Raw genomic sequence first — 17,132 nt, 5'->3', positions numbered from 1 at the left:
AGAGACCCTTACTGCCTCCACCATGGGGATGCCCCCCACTCTGCCCACAGTCCATGGGCCAGAACAAGTCACTGCCAGGGCCAAGCCAGCTGCAGGGAAACATGGAAGAGGACACGGGTGTTCAATCAGCAATCAGTCCCTCTGCCACATGTCACTATCAAACACCTGTACAAGGTGAAACCCATACAGCACGGGGAGGTACAGAGTACGAATAAAAGCCTCCCTCTTCAGGTAACCGTCCCAACAGGTCTGATTCATGCAGAGGCTTTAATGTTTTTGACCAGTGGAGTCCTACCAGACATCTTAGGCTGCAGGGCTTTCCCCTTAAATTGTAGATCTTCTCCTGTGGCCACACCTATAGCTGTACCTCTTTTTTTTACGCTGTGAACCCTTCTCCACCCCCGTCCAGCAAGGAGATAACCCATAATCTGTGCAGCCAGCCCCATGGGTACAGATCATTTCTGGTTTTTAAGCCACTGCAAACAAGGCTGCCGTGTCCACCCTTGACCATCCTTTTGGCGCATTTCCGTGAATGTGTCCGTAGGATGATGGATTTCTGGTGGAGGAATTATGGTGGCAGAGGGCGTGTGCATTTTCCCTTTGGTAGCAGTTCCCAAGTGGCTCTCTGTGAAGATTGTGCCGGTTAAACGCCCACCAGCTGTGTGTGAGAGCCAGAGATGCCATCAACCTAGCACATTCATCAGTACCCAGAGGGTGTGGTTTTATCAGGTGACCCTCCAAGGGGGCAGGGGTGTGGACCTCTGGGTCTCATCTCAGGCTGCCCCCAGCCACCAGCCCCGTCCTGGGGAGTGTGATGCGGCTGGGCTAGAAGCTAACGCCAGCCATCATTTTGACCATAGGCCTTTTTGAGTCCAGAACCTTCCTCTGAGCTGACAGCCCCCTTCAGGGAGGACCATAGGTCACTGCCTGGATGTTGCCAGTGGAACCCTCATCATTTAATGAAGAGGCAGTGCTGGCTCTTGTCGGGTTGGTGATGGCGGGTGCTACTTGAGAGGAAAGGGCTGTGTGTCTGATAAATGTGGTGGCCCATCTTTCAGGGCATGGACCACCCTCAGCTGTGCCCTGTCCACTGCCCCTGGCAGGGAGTTCCCTCAGCGCCCTCCAGGAGCCCCTCCTTGGTGACCATGGGCAGGTGCAAGAGGGTGAGCCAGCTCGGCAGCTGGCACTGAGCACAGTCCCCAGAGCCCTTGCGCTCAGCTCCCGTTCTGTTTGCTTTCCTCAGAAATAACTCCCCTTGTTCCTGGCCTTTGCATCCAAGTTTATGGCCAGCTTGTCCCCAGCCTGCTCCGTGGTAACCAGATTTCATCTGGGCTGGCTTCCTAAGTGGAGAAGGACAAGTACCACCCAGTGGCCTTTGCCTCAGACCCAGCCCTGCTGCCTCTCCCATAGCCCGTGGCCTCTGTCCATCCTGAGTGGCTGGTCTCCACCAGCAAGGACTAGGTCCTCCCTCTTAATGGTCCCTTTGACCAGACGTGTCCTGCGTGCAAGAGGAGACAGTCTTTGCCAAACTGTTTCCTTTACAGAGTCCTGCTGGCCAGCTCCGCAGCACACTCCCAGCATCCCTGCAGTAATGAGACTCCAGCCCGAAGGGCCTCTGGGCTCTGCTTTCCTGGACTGTCCAGCAAAGCAACCCATATTCTTAACCAAATGAAGCATGCACATGTAAACACACAGGCTTCCTAAAAGGGCAGCATATTGGCCTGCCCTCCCCACTTTGCCTCCTCACCTAGAACCAGGTATCAGAAGGTACAAGTCCTTCGTCAGCCAATGGGCAGTGGGCAGAGGTGCCATGAGGCTGTCTGGGCGCAGGGCAGCAGCATGAAGTTGTGGAGGACCCCACGCCACTCCTCCCTTCCCAGCCTCAAGGACTCTGAGGAGGAAGAGTGGTAGTGGATGGCAGTTGCCAGACCCTCACCATGGTGCTGTCTTGTGCTCCCAGGTCAACCTGGCCTATGCCTACGAGACCAAGGACGCGCTCTGCTTGGTTCTGACCATCATGAACGGGGGTGACCTGAAGTTCCACATCTACAACATGGGTAACCCTGGCTTTGACGAGGAGCGAGCCTTGTTTTACGCGGCAGAGATTCTCTGCGGCTTAGAAGACCTCCACCGGGAGAACACCGTGTACAGGTGAGCAGGCTCGCTGCCTGGTCCTGCCACCAGAGTCTGAGAGGCGGCCTGACCTTCCACATCCTAGGTCAAGTGGGCACCCCTGCCCTGGGATTCAGGGCCCGGTCATTGCCAAAGAGACTCACCCTGGACCAAGTAAGTGAGGTGGCCACTCGGGCCAAGTATTTGAGGTGCTGTTCCCTCAGAACTGATGAGGACGGGCCAAGGCACCGGTCCCTTCCTGCCCAGCCTGCAGGAAGCTCAGTGAGCTGGACTCTGGGAAGACTTAGTAGGGTCACCACCACCAGGGGCAGCAGAACTGACCTCGGTCCATCCCACTCCACCTGCCTTTATGGATTCCACGGGTAGTGGTCTACAAACTTGTCTCACTGCCCCTCAAGGAAATCTGAGAACCAGTGTGCCCTTCTACGTAACAGAAACATCTGAAATAGTTCATGTGTTAACATAGTGGGTAATATTTTGAAACCGAGCAGTGACATCACTTTTTAAAGGTATCCAGTAGAATCTGCTGTAGCAAAGTGATTTCCACCATTATCCATTTTAAAAATGCATGAAAATTCTTTGAAGGTGAGGGATTCTCTGTCATTCTCTTCTCCACCCTCTCCCTCCCCCACAGAATGTTATTATGTCTTTTTTTTCCCTAAAAGTCTGTCGTTGATCATGCAGCTCTGAAATAGATGAATATGTATAAGACTTTTTTTAAAAATTTCCTTTGACCACAGGCTTTAAATGTTAAAATAACTTCTGTTGAGTTGCTGTTGTAATGATTATTAGTAGAACCCGTTTCTGAGCGGGATCCCGGGGGATTTTACACTCTGGAGCAGGGCACTGAAGTCATAGAGGCGGGAAGGAGCCTGCTCTCCTTCTGTCACTTGGAATCTGTGCCAGTGAGAAAGGGCAAGTGGGAGGGGAGACCCCAAAGAATGCCAGAATAGAGCATTCTCGTGTGGAGGACCTAGAAATGCATATTCTTGAAACCCGCAGCACACAAGAAGTCCCAGCGGGCGTGCACACCCCAGTATGAAGACCTTCGCCACAGAGCTCTTGGCAGAGATGAGCTTGGGGAGTCCAAGAAGGTTTTGAAAACAAGAAGGAACCGTCTTGATGACTGCTTGTCCCCCCTCCATCTCCCCATTTAGGCCTTTGTTCTGTTTTCATTCAAGTGAGAAGAGAAAAAAAATTCCCTAAGGGTTGAAAAAAAGAACTCTCCACTTGATTGCTTTTCACTTAAAACAAAAAGAAAGGCGGCCCTCCAAGTTCTAGCCCTTATTCTCGAGAAGAAGGGAACCACAGGGCCTCCCTGGCCTCCACGCCCGCGGCGGCCTCTCTGTGGGCTTGGGTTCTGGCCCGTGCCTGCCAGCCAGCTATCTTTCCAACCCTGTGGCTGCTGGCTTGCTAGGTACCGGCTCTTGCCCTTATTTGGAATTGTTAACACATCAACAGAATGCCAATTAAATAAGAGTGGCAAAGTGTTTTGTAATAAATAACTATGTACAAACCCATTATCACCTTGTGAGGCTGCCCCACTGGATTTGAACACAGTCACCATTTCCCGTGAGGACAGCTGCCATCAGTTAAATAAGCAAAGCCAGTTGGTTGAGAATGGGATCCTCGATCCAGATGCTAATGGCCTAACTGAGCTGCACCCGCTATCCTATTGGCTGTTCTTTTACCCCAGAGAGGACCTGCTACTAGTAAAGCCAGACATTTCCACTGCCTCTCTCCGGCAGTGGGGGTGGCGGTGGGGAGTGTGTTCTTATGAACAGCAATGGTGTCATCAAAGAGAAGGGACAGGAGGGACAGAAGGGTAGGGGCACACCTGCAGCTGTGCCTCGCTGCTGTGCTTTCTCCCAGGCTTATAACTGCTGGAGTGGGGGATGTGCCAGGCTCCAGGGGTTCCCTTCCCAATAGGGGTCCCTCCTCGACAATTCTCTGCCCCAGTTCTACAGCTGGAGCTGTGTTCTCAGTAACTTCTCTTCTCCAATTCCCAGGCTCCACTCTGCCTTCAGGGCATCTCAGGGCATCCTGTGGCCTCCAGGTGTTCCCAGGCCTGGAGGGGTCTCTCGCCACACCTACCAGAAGTCGTCTCCCCTCCTGGTGCCAGCAGCATGAGGACTGGAGCGGGGCTGGCCTTTGCCTGACCCCCCTTCCCAGTCCTCTCCAGGGTCAGGAAGGTGCCTGGCAACAGCGGCATTTGTTTTAAATACTGGGAGGAGGGAAATTAGTCCAAGATTGTCTGGATCCAGAGAGAGACCAGACACCCTGAGCCAGGAGGTTAGAAGGAAACACCGAAAGAGGACTACCCAGATGCCATGCCCTGTTGCTCAGAATGCCCACACTCACTTGCCATCTTTCCTTTTCAGAGATTTGAAACCCGAAAATATCCTGCTAGACGATTATGGTAAGTTGGGGAGCGGCTTGGGAGATCCTTTTCCTTCCCTGTAGCCAAGATGAGCCTCACAACCCAGAGGGAGCAGCAGGCCTTCCAGCAGAGCCTGTTGGAGGCCCAGCCATGGGGCTGTGGGAGGGCAGCGGGCGAGGAGGGTCAACACCCATCACCTCTCCCCAATCCTGGCTACTTGGTGAAGAAGTAGCGTAGTTTGGCCAAAAGAGAGAGACAGAGAGAGAGCACCAACTGTGAGAAGTTGGGAATTTCAGAAATCCTGGGCAAGTAACTAACTCTTACACGATGTCCCTGCACCCTATCTTCCTTGCTTATGAAATGGAAATAGGGGACCTTGCTCTGGCCATTTCAGAGGGTGGGTCGGGGCGGTGGTGAGGCTCGAACAGGGCAGCTTGAAGGGAAACTACTTCACCAGCTACAGCCAGCTCTAGGTGTGCTCCGCGTTTTTTGTGCATTACCATCGCTCTTTTCCTGTGTGTGTGTGTGTGTGTGTGTGTGTGCACACGCACGTGTACACACACGTAGGTTATGAGCAGCTACGTAATCCCTCAGAACTGTTTGGCCTCACACACCTGGGAAATGGTTTTCACACCCCGTTATCTGACTAGATCTTCCCTTCTCTGCAGAGGGGCCAGGGCCAGCATCCCTGTGCCCATTTGACAGATGACAGGATTGAGGCTCAGAGGAGCCAATCTGCCAAGGTCACCCAGCAGTATCAGTGGGGAGCTGAGACCAGAAACCAGAGGTCCCCCCAGACTGCCTCAGACACCAGGCAGCCCCAGGCAGAGGGGAGGGAGAAGGGGAGCCAGGTCGTTAGGTGACCTGGAGGGAGGTTTGAGTGGGATGTCACCGTGTGGAGGAGTGGGCAGAGAGCCCCAGGCCTGCCCCCCCTCTTGGATGAGCCCAGTGCCCCCCGGCATCCTTGTTTCCTGCTGGTCTTAGAACTGTGTTCATGCCTGGTCTTCCCAATGGCTGGAGCCCGTGTGTTCTCGTCAACTCAGTTTTGTCAGGGGCTGCCGAGCCAGGGAATCCACACCAGGGTCCAGGCTGTGGGGCAAGGAAGGGGGGCAGTTGTGGCCGTGACCCTGCCTGAGTGAGCCTCCCGGCAAGGCAACGAGACTGGGTGCTCAGTACTGTGTCATCTCAGGCTTTGGGGTCAGTCCTGGACTCAGTTCCAGCTCTCTCTCCAGTTCCCCAAGGCCCGGATAACTTCACTGTTTCTCCAAAGGGAGAACATAAAGGACCTCCGGAGATCAACAAGGGAGGACAGGGAGTTGCTTCCCAAATTGCTTTATAATTTTTCCCCTTAAGCAAATTGTAATATTTCAGGAGAATCTCACATTTTTCCCATGAAGCAATCCCAGAATCAGGCCAAGGCGTTTTAAACTTGGTGATCTCAGCCTTCCAAAAAGCCCATTAGGGCATTTTATGAGTAGGCCATCGTCCAGCCAAATGCAGGCATCCTTTCCTATCTTCATGTTTTCTCCCTGAAACGTAATGATTGACCCACGTCCCCTGACACCTGGACTTCCTCAAGGGTCTGCAGTCGCCCTGAGGTGGCTTACTGGGATGCCCCTCTTCGTGGACACGTAAAAATGCCGAGAGTCTGTGTGCCTTGCCCAGGGGCACACGGCAGGTCTGTGGCCCTGCCCAGGGTGGGCCACTCGTCCACACGACCATCCCAGGGACCCACTGACTCTGCTCTCCCCACTCAGGCCACATTCGGATCTCAGACCTGGGTCTGGCCGTGAAGATCCCCGAGGGAGACCTGATCCGCGGCCGGGTGGGCACGGTCGGCTACATGGGTGAGTGTGGGTGTGGCCCCTCCCTGAGCCCATCTCTGGCACCGCTGGCCTCTTTGTGCAACTACGACCAGCTGTAGAGCCACAGCAGGCAGTGGGAGGTTTTAGCCAGGGTCGGGGTGAATGTCGGGGCCCAGGGTTCAGCCTGCCTAAACTGAGCTTTCTGAACCCCCCCACCCCAGCCCCACCTGCATCTCAAAGCCAAGCCACTGTCAGCATCAGTGGTCAGTGCTTGGTGCACAGTGCTGCTCGGGGGAGGCTGATCTGAAGGTAGGGGGCTGGTGAGTTGGCAGGCAGCCGTTCAGGAAGGCGGTCACTAGGAAAGGTCCAGAAAGGAGTGCACCACCTGCTGTGTCACCAAGCTCGCTGCTAAGCAGAGACCAGCCTTAGGCTCCGTGTGCTGCCCCCAGCTCCTCACTGTGCACGCCTGCTTCAAGACTGTCACCCTGGGGGCTGCAGGGAAGAGACCCAGAGCTACATCTGGTCCTCTGGAATGCCCCTTCCAATGAAGCACATCCCCTGGGCTTCCCCTGCACGTGGCACCTCACACACATGTCCTCTCGCCCCAGGAGGTAGGGGCTCCAGGAAGCACCGGGAGCTGGGGATGTTGTCCTCTGCCAGGCTCATGCCAATGGCACTCACATAGGATTCTGTACGTTGTCTCTGCCGCTAGAAGGTCCTTTTCAGATTGTGTGTCATTTGAGAACCTGTGGGGTGTGTAGCTACATGTATGTAGCTGTGTGTATACTCGTGCCAATGCTGATGGATGGGTGGATGGGTGGATGGATGGATGGACAGATGAACAGTCAATTGATGTATCTGCGCATCTTGGTGGACACCTGTGTCTCCTCTTGCACGGAGTGTTGCATGCACATGCAGGGCCTCTGTTATATGCATACTGGCACCTGTGTGGATGCATTTGCCTCTGGATGTTTGTGACCTGCCTGATGATGTGAAACTTATCTTTTTGCACTTCTATGGTTAATCTATGATTCTTTTTTATCAAAGTAGTAGGGAAGCCATAGTGAGAGGCTGTTTCAATACTAGGTAAACTTAAAATCATCTTTACTTTGGGTGGACGCACTTTCATTCCTGGAAACAAATGTGTGTGTAGCGCCTACTATGTGTCAGGTGTCACATAGTAGGGACACAGCAGTGAGTAAAGCAGCTCAGATTCTAGTGGGGGAGACAGCAAGGGAAGAGGCCATTTCCATCCACTGGGGTCAGGCTTTTGAAGCCACAGTCAGAGCCCTTTAGGAGCACAGAGGAGAGCAGTCAGGGCAGGCGCCCTGGAGGAGGCAGTGTTTAGGGCAGAGGAAGCATGTCCTTGCCCTGAAGCCTTCTGTGAGCAACACCATGACTGCTGGGTGCAGATGCCCTGAGGCTCCATGGGTGTGAGTCACAGCCCTGGCCCCGTGTGCCAGCTCTCTCCCGCCACCAGCTGCCTCTCACCTCTCCTTGCTCCGCTTCTCTGCTCTCAGCTCCGGAGGTCCTGAACAACCAGAGATACGGCCTGAGCCCTGACTACTGGGGTCTGGGCTGCCTCATCTATGAGATGATCGAGGGGCAGTCACCATTCCGGGGCCGCAAAGAGAAGGTGAAGCGGGAAGAAGTGGACCGCCGGGTCCTGGAGACAGAGGAGACCTATTCCCAGAAGTTCTCTGAGGAGGCCAAGTCCATCTGCAAAATGGTGAGCTCCTGGTGAGCCAGACGCTCCCCCCTTGGGCTGGGTCTAGTGGCGTCTCCCCTCCTGCCCCCAGGCGAGGAGAGCAAACAGGCTGAAGGGAACAGGGACAAGGCATGTTGGGGCAGGAGGAGTGAAGCTCCCAAGCCAGAGGAGCGAGCACCCCTCATTGTGTCCTGGGGTGCTTAGCGGGGTGGGGTCTCCATGACCAGGGGAGGGGCTGAGGGAAACTGCTGAGATACCCTCCATCCATCCTTGTTGGGTCGGCGCAGCGGAGAAAGGAGGTGATTCCAGCTGATTCCCCAAGGGATCCAGGGGCATCCCCTGCCCTTTACCTTGGCCCCCTGCAGCCTCAAACTCTGGATCCCCAGGCACAGGCTAAGGCGGGCAGGTGCCGGGCAGGTGGTGGGCTGGTGATATTTTTCAGCCTTTGAGTGGGTTACAACCGAGTTTTCCTTCCACTACATGAACGCTGGCCACACTCACCCAGGTCCTGCCCGACAGCAGTATATGGATAGTGGGATTTGGCCATCCACGGAGAGGGCGCAGGTGGGGAGTGACGCTTAGATGGGGGGAGGGGAAGCTGGATGGAGGAAGTAGTGACAGGAGCCATCCAAAGCGAAGCTGGGAGTGCATCCACCCCTGGCCCGCTGTCCTTCCCCTCCGCTCAGGTGGCCGCTCCTGGCCAGAGGCTTTGTCGGGGCGGGGGTGGGGAGAACGCATCCCAGTGTCTGCTGGCTCTCAGGCTCCCAAGTTCTACTGTGTCCACTTGGGCTGTCCTCCCTCCAAAGCCAGGCGCAGTGGTGCTGCCCCCCAAACCCCCGGCAACTGCCCTCCAGGGTGGCCATGTGGGGTCAAGAGGGCCTGAGCTCCGGGTACCTGTGAGCCACAGACTTCCTCTCCCTGGGGCACTGCTGTGCCTGGAGCCGCAGATGAGCAGGGGTGAGGCTGCCGTCCCTGCCACCCCTGCCACCCCTGACTCATGTACATAAACCACGAAGAGCTGGCCCCAGGAGCTGATTAAAGTAGCCACACTTCCGCTTCTAGAACAGCCCAGGCTGCACTGTTAGAGGCCCGGGAACCAGGTGGCACAGCTCCTCGCCCTGAGGAGGCCCCTCTCCAGGAGCCGTCTACCTGCTGCTCAACCCCTTCCTCTTACCAGCTTCAGTCTGATGTCACAGAGCCATGGGAAGAAGGATTTGGGGCAAGAGCTTCCATTTGACCACTTCCAAAAAAGAGGAACCATAGATCTGCCTTCCACATGTGTGGGACGGTGCTCAAGGAGGGATGGCGTGTTCACACGCAGACACACCCAGACCACTCGGCCTGTGGCCTGGCCTGCAGCCGGCACTCACCTGCATGCCCGGGCCTCCCGGGAATCCAGGTGGTCACAGCAGCCAGCGGGGAGGGGGACAGGATGAGCAAGGCAGAAGTCAGGTGGGTGGAAATTTGGGGTTCTAAGGATGTTTGAAAACTAGGGTTGGGGGGTTGCCAATAATACGTGGTTGTGGAGGCAAGGCCTCTCTCCGGCGGGACCCAGCCAGGCAGGGATAGAAGAGGGAGATGACCAGCCATGGTCAGAGCATCACCGGTGGTCCCGAGTCAGGTGCGGGGGCTCAGAGAAGCAGAGCAGCCGGGGCAGGACATGCGACGTGCTAAGAGGATGGAGAGGGCGCCCCCCTGCCCTCCCTTGCCCCTGTCTTTGGTGCGCGGCTTTGGGGCTCCGGGACCAGGGGCACTGCCGGCCCTCTGCTGCCCCCTGCTGGCCACCCAGGGAAAGGTGGCGGCTGAGCCTGGGGCCCTGGGCCAAACTTGGCCCATGGGTGTCAAGTGTCAAACCAGTGTCCCCTCATCATTCTCTGCTGGAAGAACCGACAAGCCTTTTGGCCTTGCTTCACCCTCTTAGACATGACCATGAGGTCTCAGGATTCTAGTCTTGGGGCTTCCTGGCCACCCCTCACCCCATCTGGTCTGGTCCAGCAGCCAGGCTTGCCCTGTCCCCTCCAAGAGGTGCCAGCTGGGGACACAGCAGGGCCTGACTCCAAGGAAACCATGAATGCTTGGGCACATCAGGCTGTTTCTAGACTCTGGCAGCCCCAGCCCTGCCTGTCTAAGAAGGCCGCTCCACAAACAGCAAGGAAGCTGGTCCCCAGCCGCCAGCTGCTTCCCCCGTTCCATCTTGGCAGCCACAAGACTCTCTCCACTGCCCTGGGGTCCAGAAATTCATGTGTCTCACTGCCATGGCGCCCCTGGTCTAGTCCTTGGACCCAGCACTGCTCCCCTCTCAGGCCCTCCCTCTGGCCCTTCAGCCACCTCAGCCTCAGCAGCCCTCCAGCCCATCCCTTCTCCTCCTCCAGGAAGCCCACCCTGCCTGCCCCACTCACCCAGCTCACTGCCACCTCTCTCTCTTGCTTCTCCCGGTGGACACCCAATGTCAGGGTTGCAAACAGGCAGCGTGTCAGTAGGTGTTCATCCTGCACAGTGTTTTAGAAAGAGGTAAATGGTGAGTTCATTGCTAAGATTTTAAAATTGGAGAGATTTCACATAAAAACCTGGATTTTCAGCCCTGGGCCCCAGCAGGAGCTGATGGGTAGCCTGGCAGGGTCTACCCAGCCCACTTGGCCTTCACGGTCCTTGTCCCTGTCTTCGTGTGGCCGGCCCCTGCAGGCCCTGGGGCCTACAGCTGGGCGGGTTCAGCCTCTACCCAAGGAGTTCTGATTTCTCAGAACAGGGAAGCACCTGGCCCAGCAGAGCCGATCCCTGGAGCGTTTGTGGAAACACAGAGCCCCTAGAGAAGAGAAGCTGAGGCCCGGAGCCACCAGGTCACGGCAAAACCTGCCTGGGTGGTCATTGGGCCGCAGGTTGACGGCAATTCTCACGGCTCAGTCCTTTCTAGGCTGTGACCTGGTGCTTGTCCCGGTGCTGCCTTTGATTCCTCTGTTTGAAGGGAAATGGGGGGACCGGGGAATGGTTCCTGGAAGCCTCCCCCTCCAGACCATAAGGCCCAGGAGGCCCGCCTGCCCACTGGCTGTGCACTGCAGCCCCAGCCCACACAGCTAGCAGCAAATGCGTGCAGAAGGAAAGCACACAGAGGGGGCCAGGTATTGGGGGAAGAGGGGCGGGACTCCCTCTGGGGTGCAGGCCATCCACCCTGATTTTAGTCTCAAAGCAGTGAGTCCAGCAGCATGCCAGGTGCAGTGCTCAGTGGCGCCGGGGGGAGGGAAGCACAGGCTGGGACACCTGGACAGTGGCAGAGGGGCTGGCGCTGGGTGGTCAGCTGGTGGGCCTCCAGCATCCCAGCCTGCCCCTCCCCGCCCCCTCCCAGCCCTGTCTCCCCCTCCCCACCGCCCTCCTGCTGCTCACTTCCCCGCCTCACTCACACTTTTAGGCGTCTGGCCTGGCTGTCTGCTACTGCAGCCTCCTCTCCTATGAACGTTCCCACCTCTTGGTTCTGATGAAGACACTCCTCTACCTTGACCATCTGTGGCTCCTCACTACCTCCAGATCAGAGTCCTTCTAACCTGGCCTCAAGACCCTCCAGCACTCTCCCCAGCAAGCCCCCTTCATCCCGTCCCCTGCACCCTCATCCTTTACCCTGACTCAGAGACAGGTGTTCCCCGAGCCCTCCCTGCAGGTCTCTACCACCTGCTTTTAAAACCTAGCACAGGGATCCCTGGGTGGCGCAGTGGTTTGGCGCTTGCCTTTGGCCCAGGGCGCGATCCTGGAGACCCTGGATCGAATCCCACATCAGGCTCCCGGTGCATGGAGCCTGCTTCTCCCTCTGCCTATGTCTCTGCCTCTCTCTCTCTCTCTGTGACTATCATAAATAAATAAAAATTAAAAAAAACAAAAACAAAAACCTAGCACAGTGCCACCTCCCCACTTCTGGAAAGCCTGTTGCAAATGTCCTTTCCCTGGGAAGCCTCCCGGACAGCCAGCCGGCAGCCTGTTTGTGTTCCCCTGCCACCGCGGTGTCGTACTTGTATTGCCTTGATGGGTCCTCTGAACATGATCTTGCTGAGGCCAGGTGCTCAGTGCTCCTCCTCCCTCTCAGCCCCAACCAGGCACATGTCTACAGGGTACTTGGGAGCAGAGTAAAGGAATGAGTGAGGTCCACAGAGACGGTCCTTGCCCTTTGTAGCTCGCCTGTAGCGGGAGAGGTGACGCAATGCGGCAAACATTAGTGGCAGCAGGTCCTGGGGAAGACCCCCTCAGGGAGGGCAGACGGGACTCCTGCCCTCCTGCCCGCTCCAGGCTCTAGGCACACCTCGAGTGTGGGACCACACTGCAGCAAGGCCTGAGCGGGCTGGGCAGTGTCCATTGGGTGTCTGGGGGTGGCACGGGCTCACAGAGGCTGGAGGAGGGACGTGTCCTCAGGGGCATACTTGGGAAAGGAGATGACCACAGGTGCCCAAAGCCCCTGAGCCCCCCCAAGCCTTCAGCTGGGAGGAAAGGCCCATCAGGCATGAGCTCTCGGGGCTCTCTTGTCACAGCTGCTCACCAAAGATGCAAAGCAGAGACTGGGCTGCCGGGAGGAGGGGGCTGCGGAGGTCAAGAGACACCCCTTCTTCAGGAACATGAATTTCAAGCGCTTAGAAGCCGGGATGTTGGACCCTCCCTTCATTCCAGACGTGAGTTGCTCCCTGAGCCCAGGCTGAGCCTGTGCACCTGCTCACGTCCATGCTGGGGCCCGTGGGTGGGCGAGAACAGGGGTGTTAGCGCTCTGACAGCCACAGCGCGGTTCTGGTGCCCGGCGCCGTGGCGGGCACTCACACCAGCCCCTGGGTGCAGGTGCTTCTACAGCCCCCACTTTGCAGTTGGGGAGACCGAGGCTTATTGGGATGTGTGGTTTCCCCAGAGTTCCTAAGCACCCCAGCTGGGAGCCCAGCCAGACCTGTGGGGCAGCAGAGCCGGGGTGCCCCGTAGCGTGAGAAGGGCCGGGTGGTCCTCCGGGGCCCCCCACATTCCTTCTCTCTGGAGGATGGGCTTCCACCATCCTGGCCCTGTGGGCTTCGAGGGAGCGGGGCTCCCCGAGGTGCCAAGGGACGTGAGGTCCAAGAGGGCGTATTGTGTCACCGCACCACGGCCCCAGCCTGGAGAGCGGGCGAGCGGCGGCCGGCAGAGGGTGATGGTGGGAAGGAGCCCCTCGGCAGAGCTGTGAGAGGGAGCGGCAGGGTCCCCGGAAAGGCGCCCCCCGCCCCCATCAGAACCCAAGTGACCAAGCGCTCTGGCCGCAGCCCCGCGCCGTGTACTGCAAGGACGTGCTGGACATCGAGCAGTTCTCCACCGTGAAAGGCGTCAACCTGGACCACACGGACGATGACTTCTATTCCAAGTTCTCCACGGGCTCCGTGCCCATCCCGTGGCAGAGTGAGGTGAGCAGGGTGGTGGCCGTCCGAACCTGGGGGACGAGGGACGGACACGGTGGTCTAGGGGACTGTCTCGGGAAGTCCGGCCAGGAGAGGGGAGGCTGGAAGCACAAGTGGTTGGAGCTGAGCGATACAGGAGGGGCCCTGACAAAGAGGAAGGGTGCAGAGCATGTGGGGTGACCTGGGCTTGGGTGGGGCGAAGGGGGAGATGAGGGCTGGGGCTGGACGATGAGCACACCCCGGAGGACGGCTTCTGCCCCCTCAGTGGAGGCAGCTCGGGGAGGCCAGCAGGGGAGAGGTAGGGGCAGGCGGGGAGCGGTCTGGGCCCCAGGGACCCCTGAAGGATGCGGGGCGGGTGGAGGACCTATGGGGAGCAGGCTCAGGGCAGGGTGGCGGCCGCTGGGACTCCTGTCCAGCCAAGATGACTAACGCAGCCCCTCACGCCACCCTGGGGCTCCTTCTCCAGATGATAGAAACCGAGTGCTTCAAGGAGCTGAACGTGTTTGGACCTAACGGTACCCTCTCACCGGACCTGAACAGAAGTCACCCTCCAGAACCGCCAAAGAAAGGGCTGCTCCAGAGAATCTTCAAGCGTCAGGTGAGGGACGCCCCCTCCGTGCCCGGCTGTCCCAGCGTCGGCCCTGGGATGCCCCGGGCCCAGGTACTTCACCGAGGCCGGAGCTGTGGCCTCCTCCCTGCATGTGGGGTGTGGGAGACGGGGGTTAGGGTGGGAGGCCGCAGCCTGCCTGAGCCCCTGAGACCCGCCGGGTTGGGGGACCCGCAGGGGCCGGCCCAGAGCTCACCTTTCATCAGGGCTTCTCAGCCCCGGCACCGTGGATGTTCTGGGTGAGTTCTCCGTCCCGGGGGCCGCCTCGTGCCCTGGAGTGCCCTTAGCAGCCTCCGTGGCCTCTACCCACCAGGTGCCAGCAGCGCCCCATCCCTACCCCGCTCCCGCTGTACCAATCGGAATGTCTGCAGACCTTGCCCAGTGTCCTCTGGGGCCGACATCTCCCTGACAGAGAACCCACTGCCCTGTGTGGCCGTTGTAGGGCCTCAAGTCCTGTGGGTACCGACTGCACGTTAGAGAAAGTAGGCAGGACAGCTGTGGGGAGGTGATCCCGGGGAGCCTCAGGGCTCCTGGGGTGGGGCCCCCAGGGTTGGATGCCGCGCCCTCCGGCTGGCAGCAGAGAAGACTCTGCCCCTTGGGAAAAGGCAGTCTTCCTCAGAGCCTGTCCCTGGATTGAGGGTTCAGCATGGGCCAAGTGGAAGAAGTGTCCCCATGGGCCGGTGAGGGACCCCTGAGGCCCTCACTTCCTCCCCTTGCCCCAGGAGGCCAGAACCGCACCCCCTCCTGGCCTGGCCCGTGTGTCCATCCCACAGCCCTGAGGCTCCTGTTCTTTACACTCCCGTCTCCCCAGGAGGATGAAGGAGGAGAGGCAGGGCATCCCAGCTCCCCTACCCCCACCCCATAACAGGATGGGGCAGCTGTTGAGTGCTTTTTGAGGGCCTCTCTTACTTACTCTCCACAGAAGCCTTAATTCAACCATTTGGCTGCTCAGCCAGGATGTATCGAGTGCCTACTGGGCGCAAGGCTGTTTTCTCAGGGTTTGAGATGCAGCAGCAAGCCAAACCGGGATCCCTCCTTTTGGGGCATCCTAGTGCAGCGTGAGCCTCAGATGTGCTACCATGACCCCACTTCCAGATAGAGAAACTGAGGCTGATGGGGGATTCAGGGAACTTGCCTAGGGCCACACGGCTGGTGAGCCCACAGGGAGGATCTGGGGATAATGACAGGAGGCACAGACCATGCACGTGGAGAGAAAAAGTAGACTGAGGACAAGTTTGGGGTTTTATCTGAAAGCTTCATGCATCCTATCCCCAAATATACTTCTGTTCATATACTATAAAAATAGAATTTTTAAATGCTTCCACCAACTAAAATTGAAGTTCCCCAAAGGAAGGACCTAAGCCCTCACCACTGAGTCCCTAGCACGTCCTTAGGTCCAGGGAGAAGCACTTGCTGGGGAGACCTGGGGTCTCACAGACCCTGGGGTCTGAATGTGGCCCTGCCACTTCCCGCCTCTGTGGGCCCTCCAGAAAGGTCAGGGCCCAGAGCCCACAAGAGGATGGAGTGAGGTAGAGGTCGGTGGCCCTCAGCACAGCACCCAGCACCCCTGGCAGATGCCCCGGGCCTCTCCTCCTCCTCCTTCCTGCAACGTGCGGGCCCTGTGCCCAGGGGATGCCAGGAGGGTGCCGAGAGCACTAACGACGCTCTTAGCCACACTGCACCTGAAGCAACCAAGAGATTTAATGACTTGCCCAAGGTCCCTCAGCTAAGTGACAGCTTTCAGACTCCAAAGCAGGTCTACAACTACTGATCCTACAGATATTCTAGGAGGGGCCACCCCTCCCTCTCTGCCTTGGGGTCCTCTGGCTCTGGGTTTGCAGGGGGAGAGAGCATGGGCAGCAGAAAGCAAGAGCACCTGGCCTGCAGCCCCGACCGAGGCCCTGTTTTCTGATTCAGAGGCCCCTACGAGTCCACCAGGATTAACTCACTTTCTCTCTCTCGCTCTCACTCTCTCCTCCAGCATCAAAACAATTCCAAGAGTTCACCCAATCCCAAGACCAGTTTTAACCACCACATAAATTCAAACCATGTCAGTTCAAACTCCACCGGGAGCAGCTAGTTGGAGCTCTGGCCTTAAGTCCACAGTGGGACCAGCCTAGCCCCTTGTCCGTCGAGGCAGAACTTGTGGACGGGGGAGCCCTCCAGAGGAGCCGGGGAAGGAGGCCGTCCGCCCCCTCGACGCAGAGCCTCCAGGTTTCTCAAAGAGATTTCCACTCAGGTCTGTCTCCAGAGGTGGCCCTCAAGCCGACGTGGAACATTGCAATAGAAATCCAGTTGGATACGACAACTTGCACGTACTTTAATAGCGTCATACCTAGAACTGAATTTTGTCTTTATTATTTTTAAGGAAAAGTTTTGTAAATTTCTCTATTGTCTCAGTTTACATTTTGTATATTTGTATTTAAATGAAAGTCAGACTTTGAGGGTGTATATTTTCTGCGCAGCCGCTGTCAAGCCATGTGTTTTCAGACATTTTAGAGTGGGTGGGGGAGGGGGGGTGTTACCAAAAAAAAAAAAATGTGACTCAAGACTTCCAGAGCCTCAAATGAGAAAATGTTTTTATTAAATGTAGAAAATGATTCACATTTCACCTTTAAAGGATTGGTTGTATCCATCTCTGTAACCTTTCCCTCACGTTGATGTCACCATGCTGTTGGCTTGTAACAATCTGACTTACGTGCTCCAGACACACTTGCGACTTCATCTGTGGGGTCTCTGGAGTCACCCGGGGCCAGTGTGCACTTGTCCTTCAGAGGCACACGGTGCCAGTGTTGCTTTGCCCTTGGCCTCCTCTTTCTTCTGGAAGGTGGCTGGTACGCAGAGCTGGGCCTCTTTCTTCCTAAGCAGGCTCTGGCTGCTAAAGCCAGTTGTTTTCAAGAGGCTTGCATTTGGGGAGTTTCGTTTTACTCTATTTTTAAAGGGAGGCATAGCAATGATAAGGAGTAGTCATGGAACCCCAGCTATCCCGAATCCTATGGCCCAAAGGAAGCATCAGAATGTGGGGGTCAGTAGAGTCCTACTGAATGAATCTGTAGAGGGGGGAGGGAGGTTTGCCCAGGGACTCCAGGGAGGCTCCTTAGGTTTTTACAGGGTC

General features: G+C 57.2%; 1 protein-coding gene across 2 annotated transcripts in view; it reads left to right on the top strand.

The window, feature by feature from the left end:
• Nucleotides 1–16,614, top strand: part of GRK5 (G protein-coupled receptor kinase 5) — a 208,868-nt gene extending 192,254 nt beyond the window's left edge. Inside the window, exons 9-16 of one of the 2 annotated variants that reach the window (XM_041738627.1) lie at nucleotides 1,961–2,151; nucleotides 4,515–4,552; nucleotides 6,271–6,360; nucleotides 7,839–8,047; nucleotides 12,535–12,672; nucleotides 13,279–13,416; nucleotides 13,877–14,071; nucleotides 15,999–16,614. In XM_041738627.1, the coding sequence (XP_041594561.1) occupies nucleotides 1,961–2,151; nucleotides 4,515–4,552; nucleotides 6,271–6,360; nucleotides 7,839–8,047; nucleotides 12,535–12,672; nucleotides 13,279–13,416; nucleotides 13,877–14,071; nucleotides 15,999–16,097 (1,098 nt within the window). In that variant the 3' untranslated portion in view covers nucleotides 16,098–16,614. The remainder of the gene's footprint in view (nucleotides 1–1,960; nucleotides 2,152–4,514; nucleotides 4,553–6,270; nucleotides 6,361–7,838; nucleotides 8,048–12,534; nucleotides 12,673–13,278; nucleotides 13,417–13,876; nucleotides 14,072–15,998) is intronic. The other variant, XM_041738636.1, reaches the window with a different exon arrangement.
• Nucleotides 16,615–17,132: the final 518 nt, after the last annotated feature.

Source organism: Vulpes lagopus, chromosome 2, assembly GCF_018345385.1.
Source record: "Vulpes lagopus strain Blue_001 chromosome 2, ASM1834538v1, whole genome shotgun sequence".
In the NCBI taxonomy this organism is placed as follows: Eukaryota; Metazoa; Chordata; class Mammalia; order Carnivora; family Canidae; genus Vulpes; species Vulpes lagopus.
Note: the sequence above shows the minus strand (reverse complement) of the source record. Positions and strands in the feature narration are given on the sequence as shown.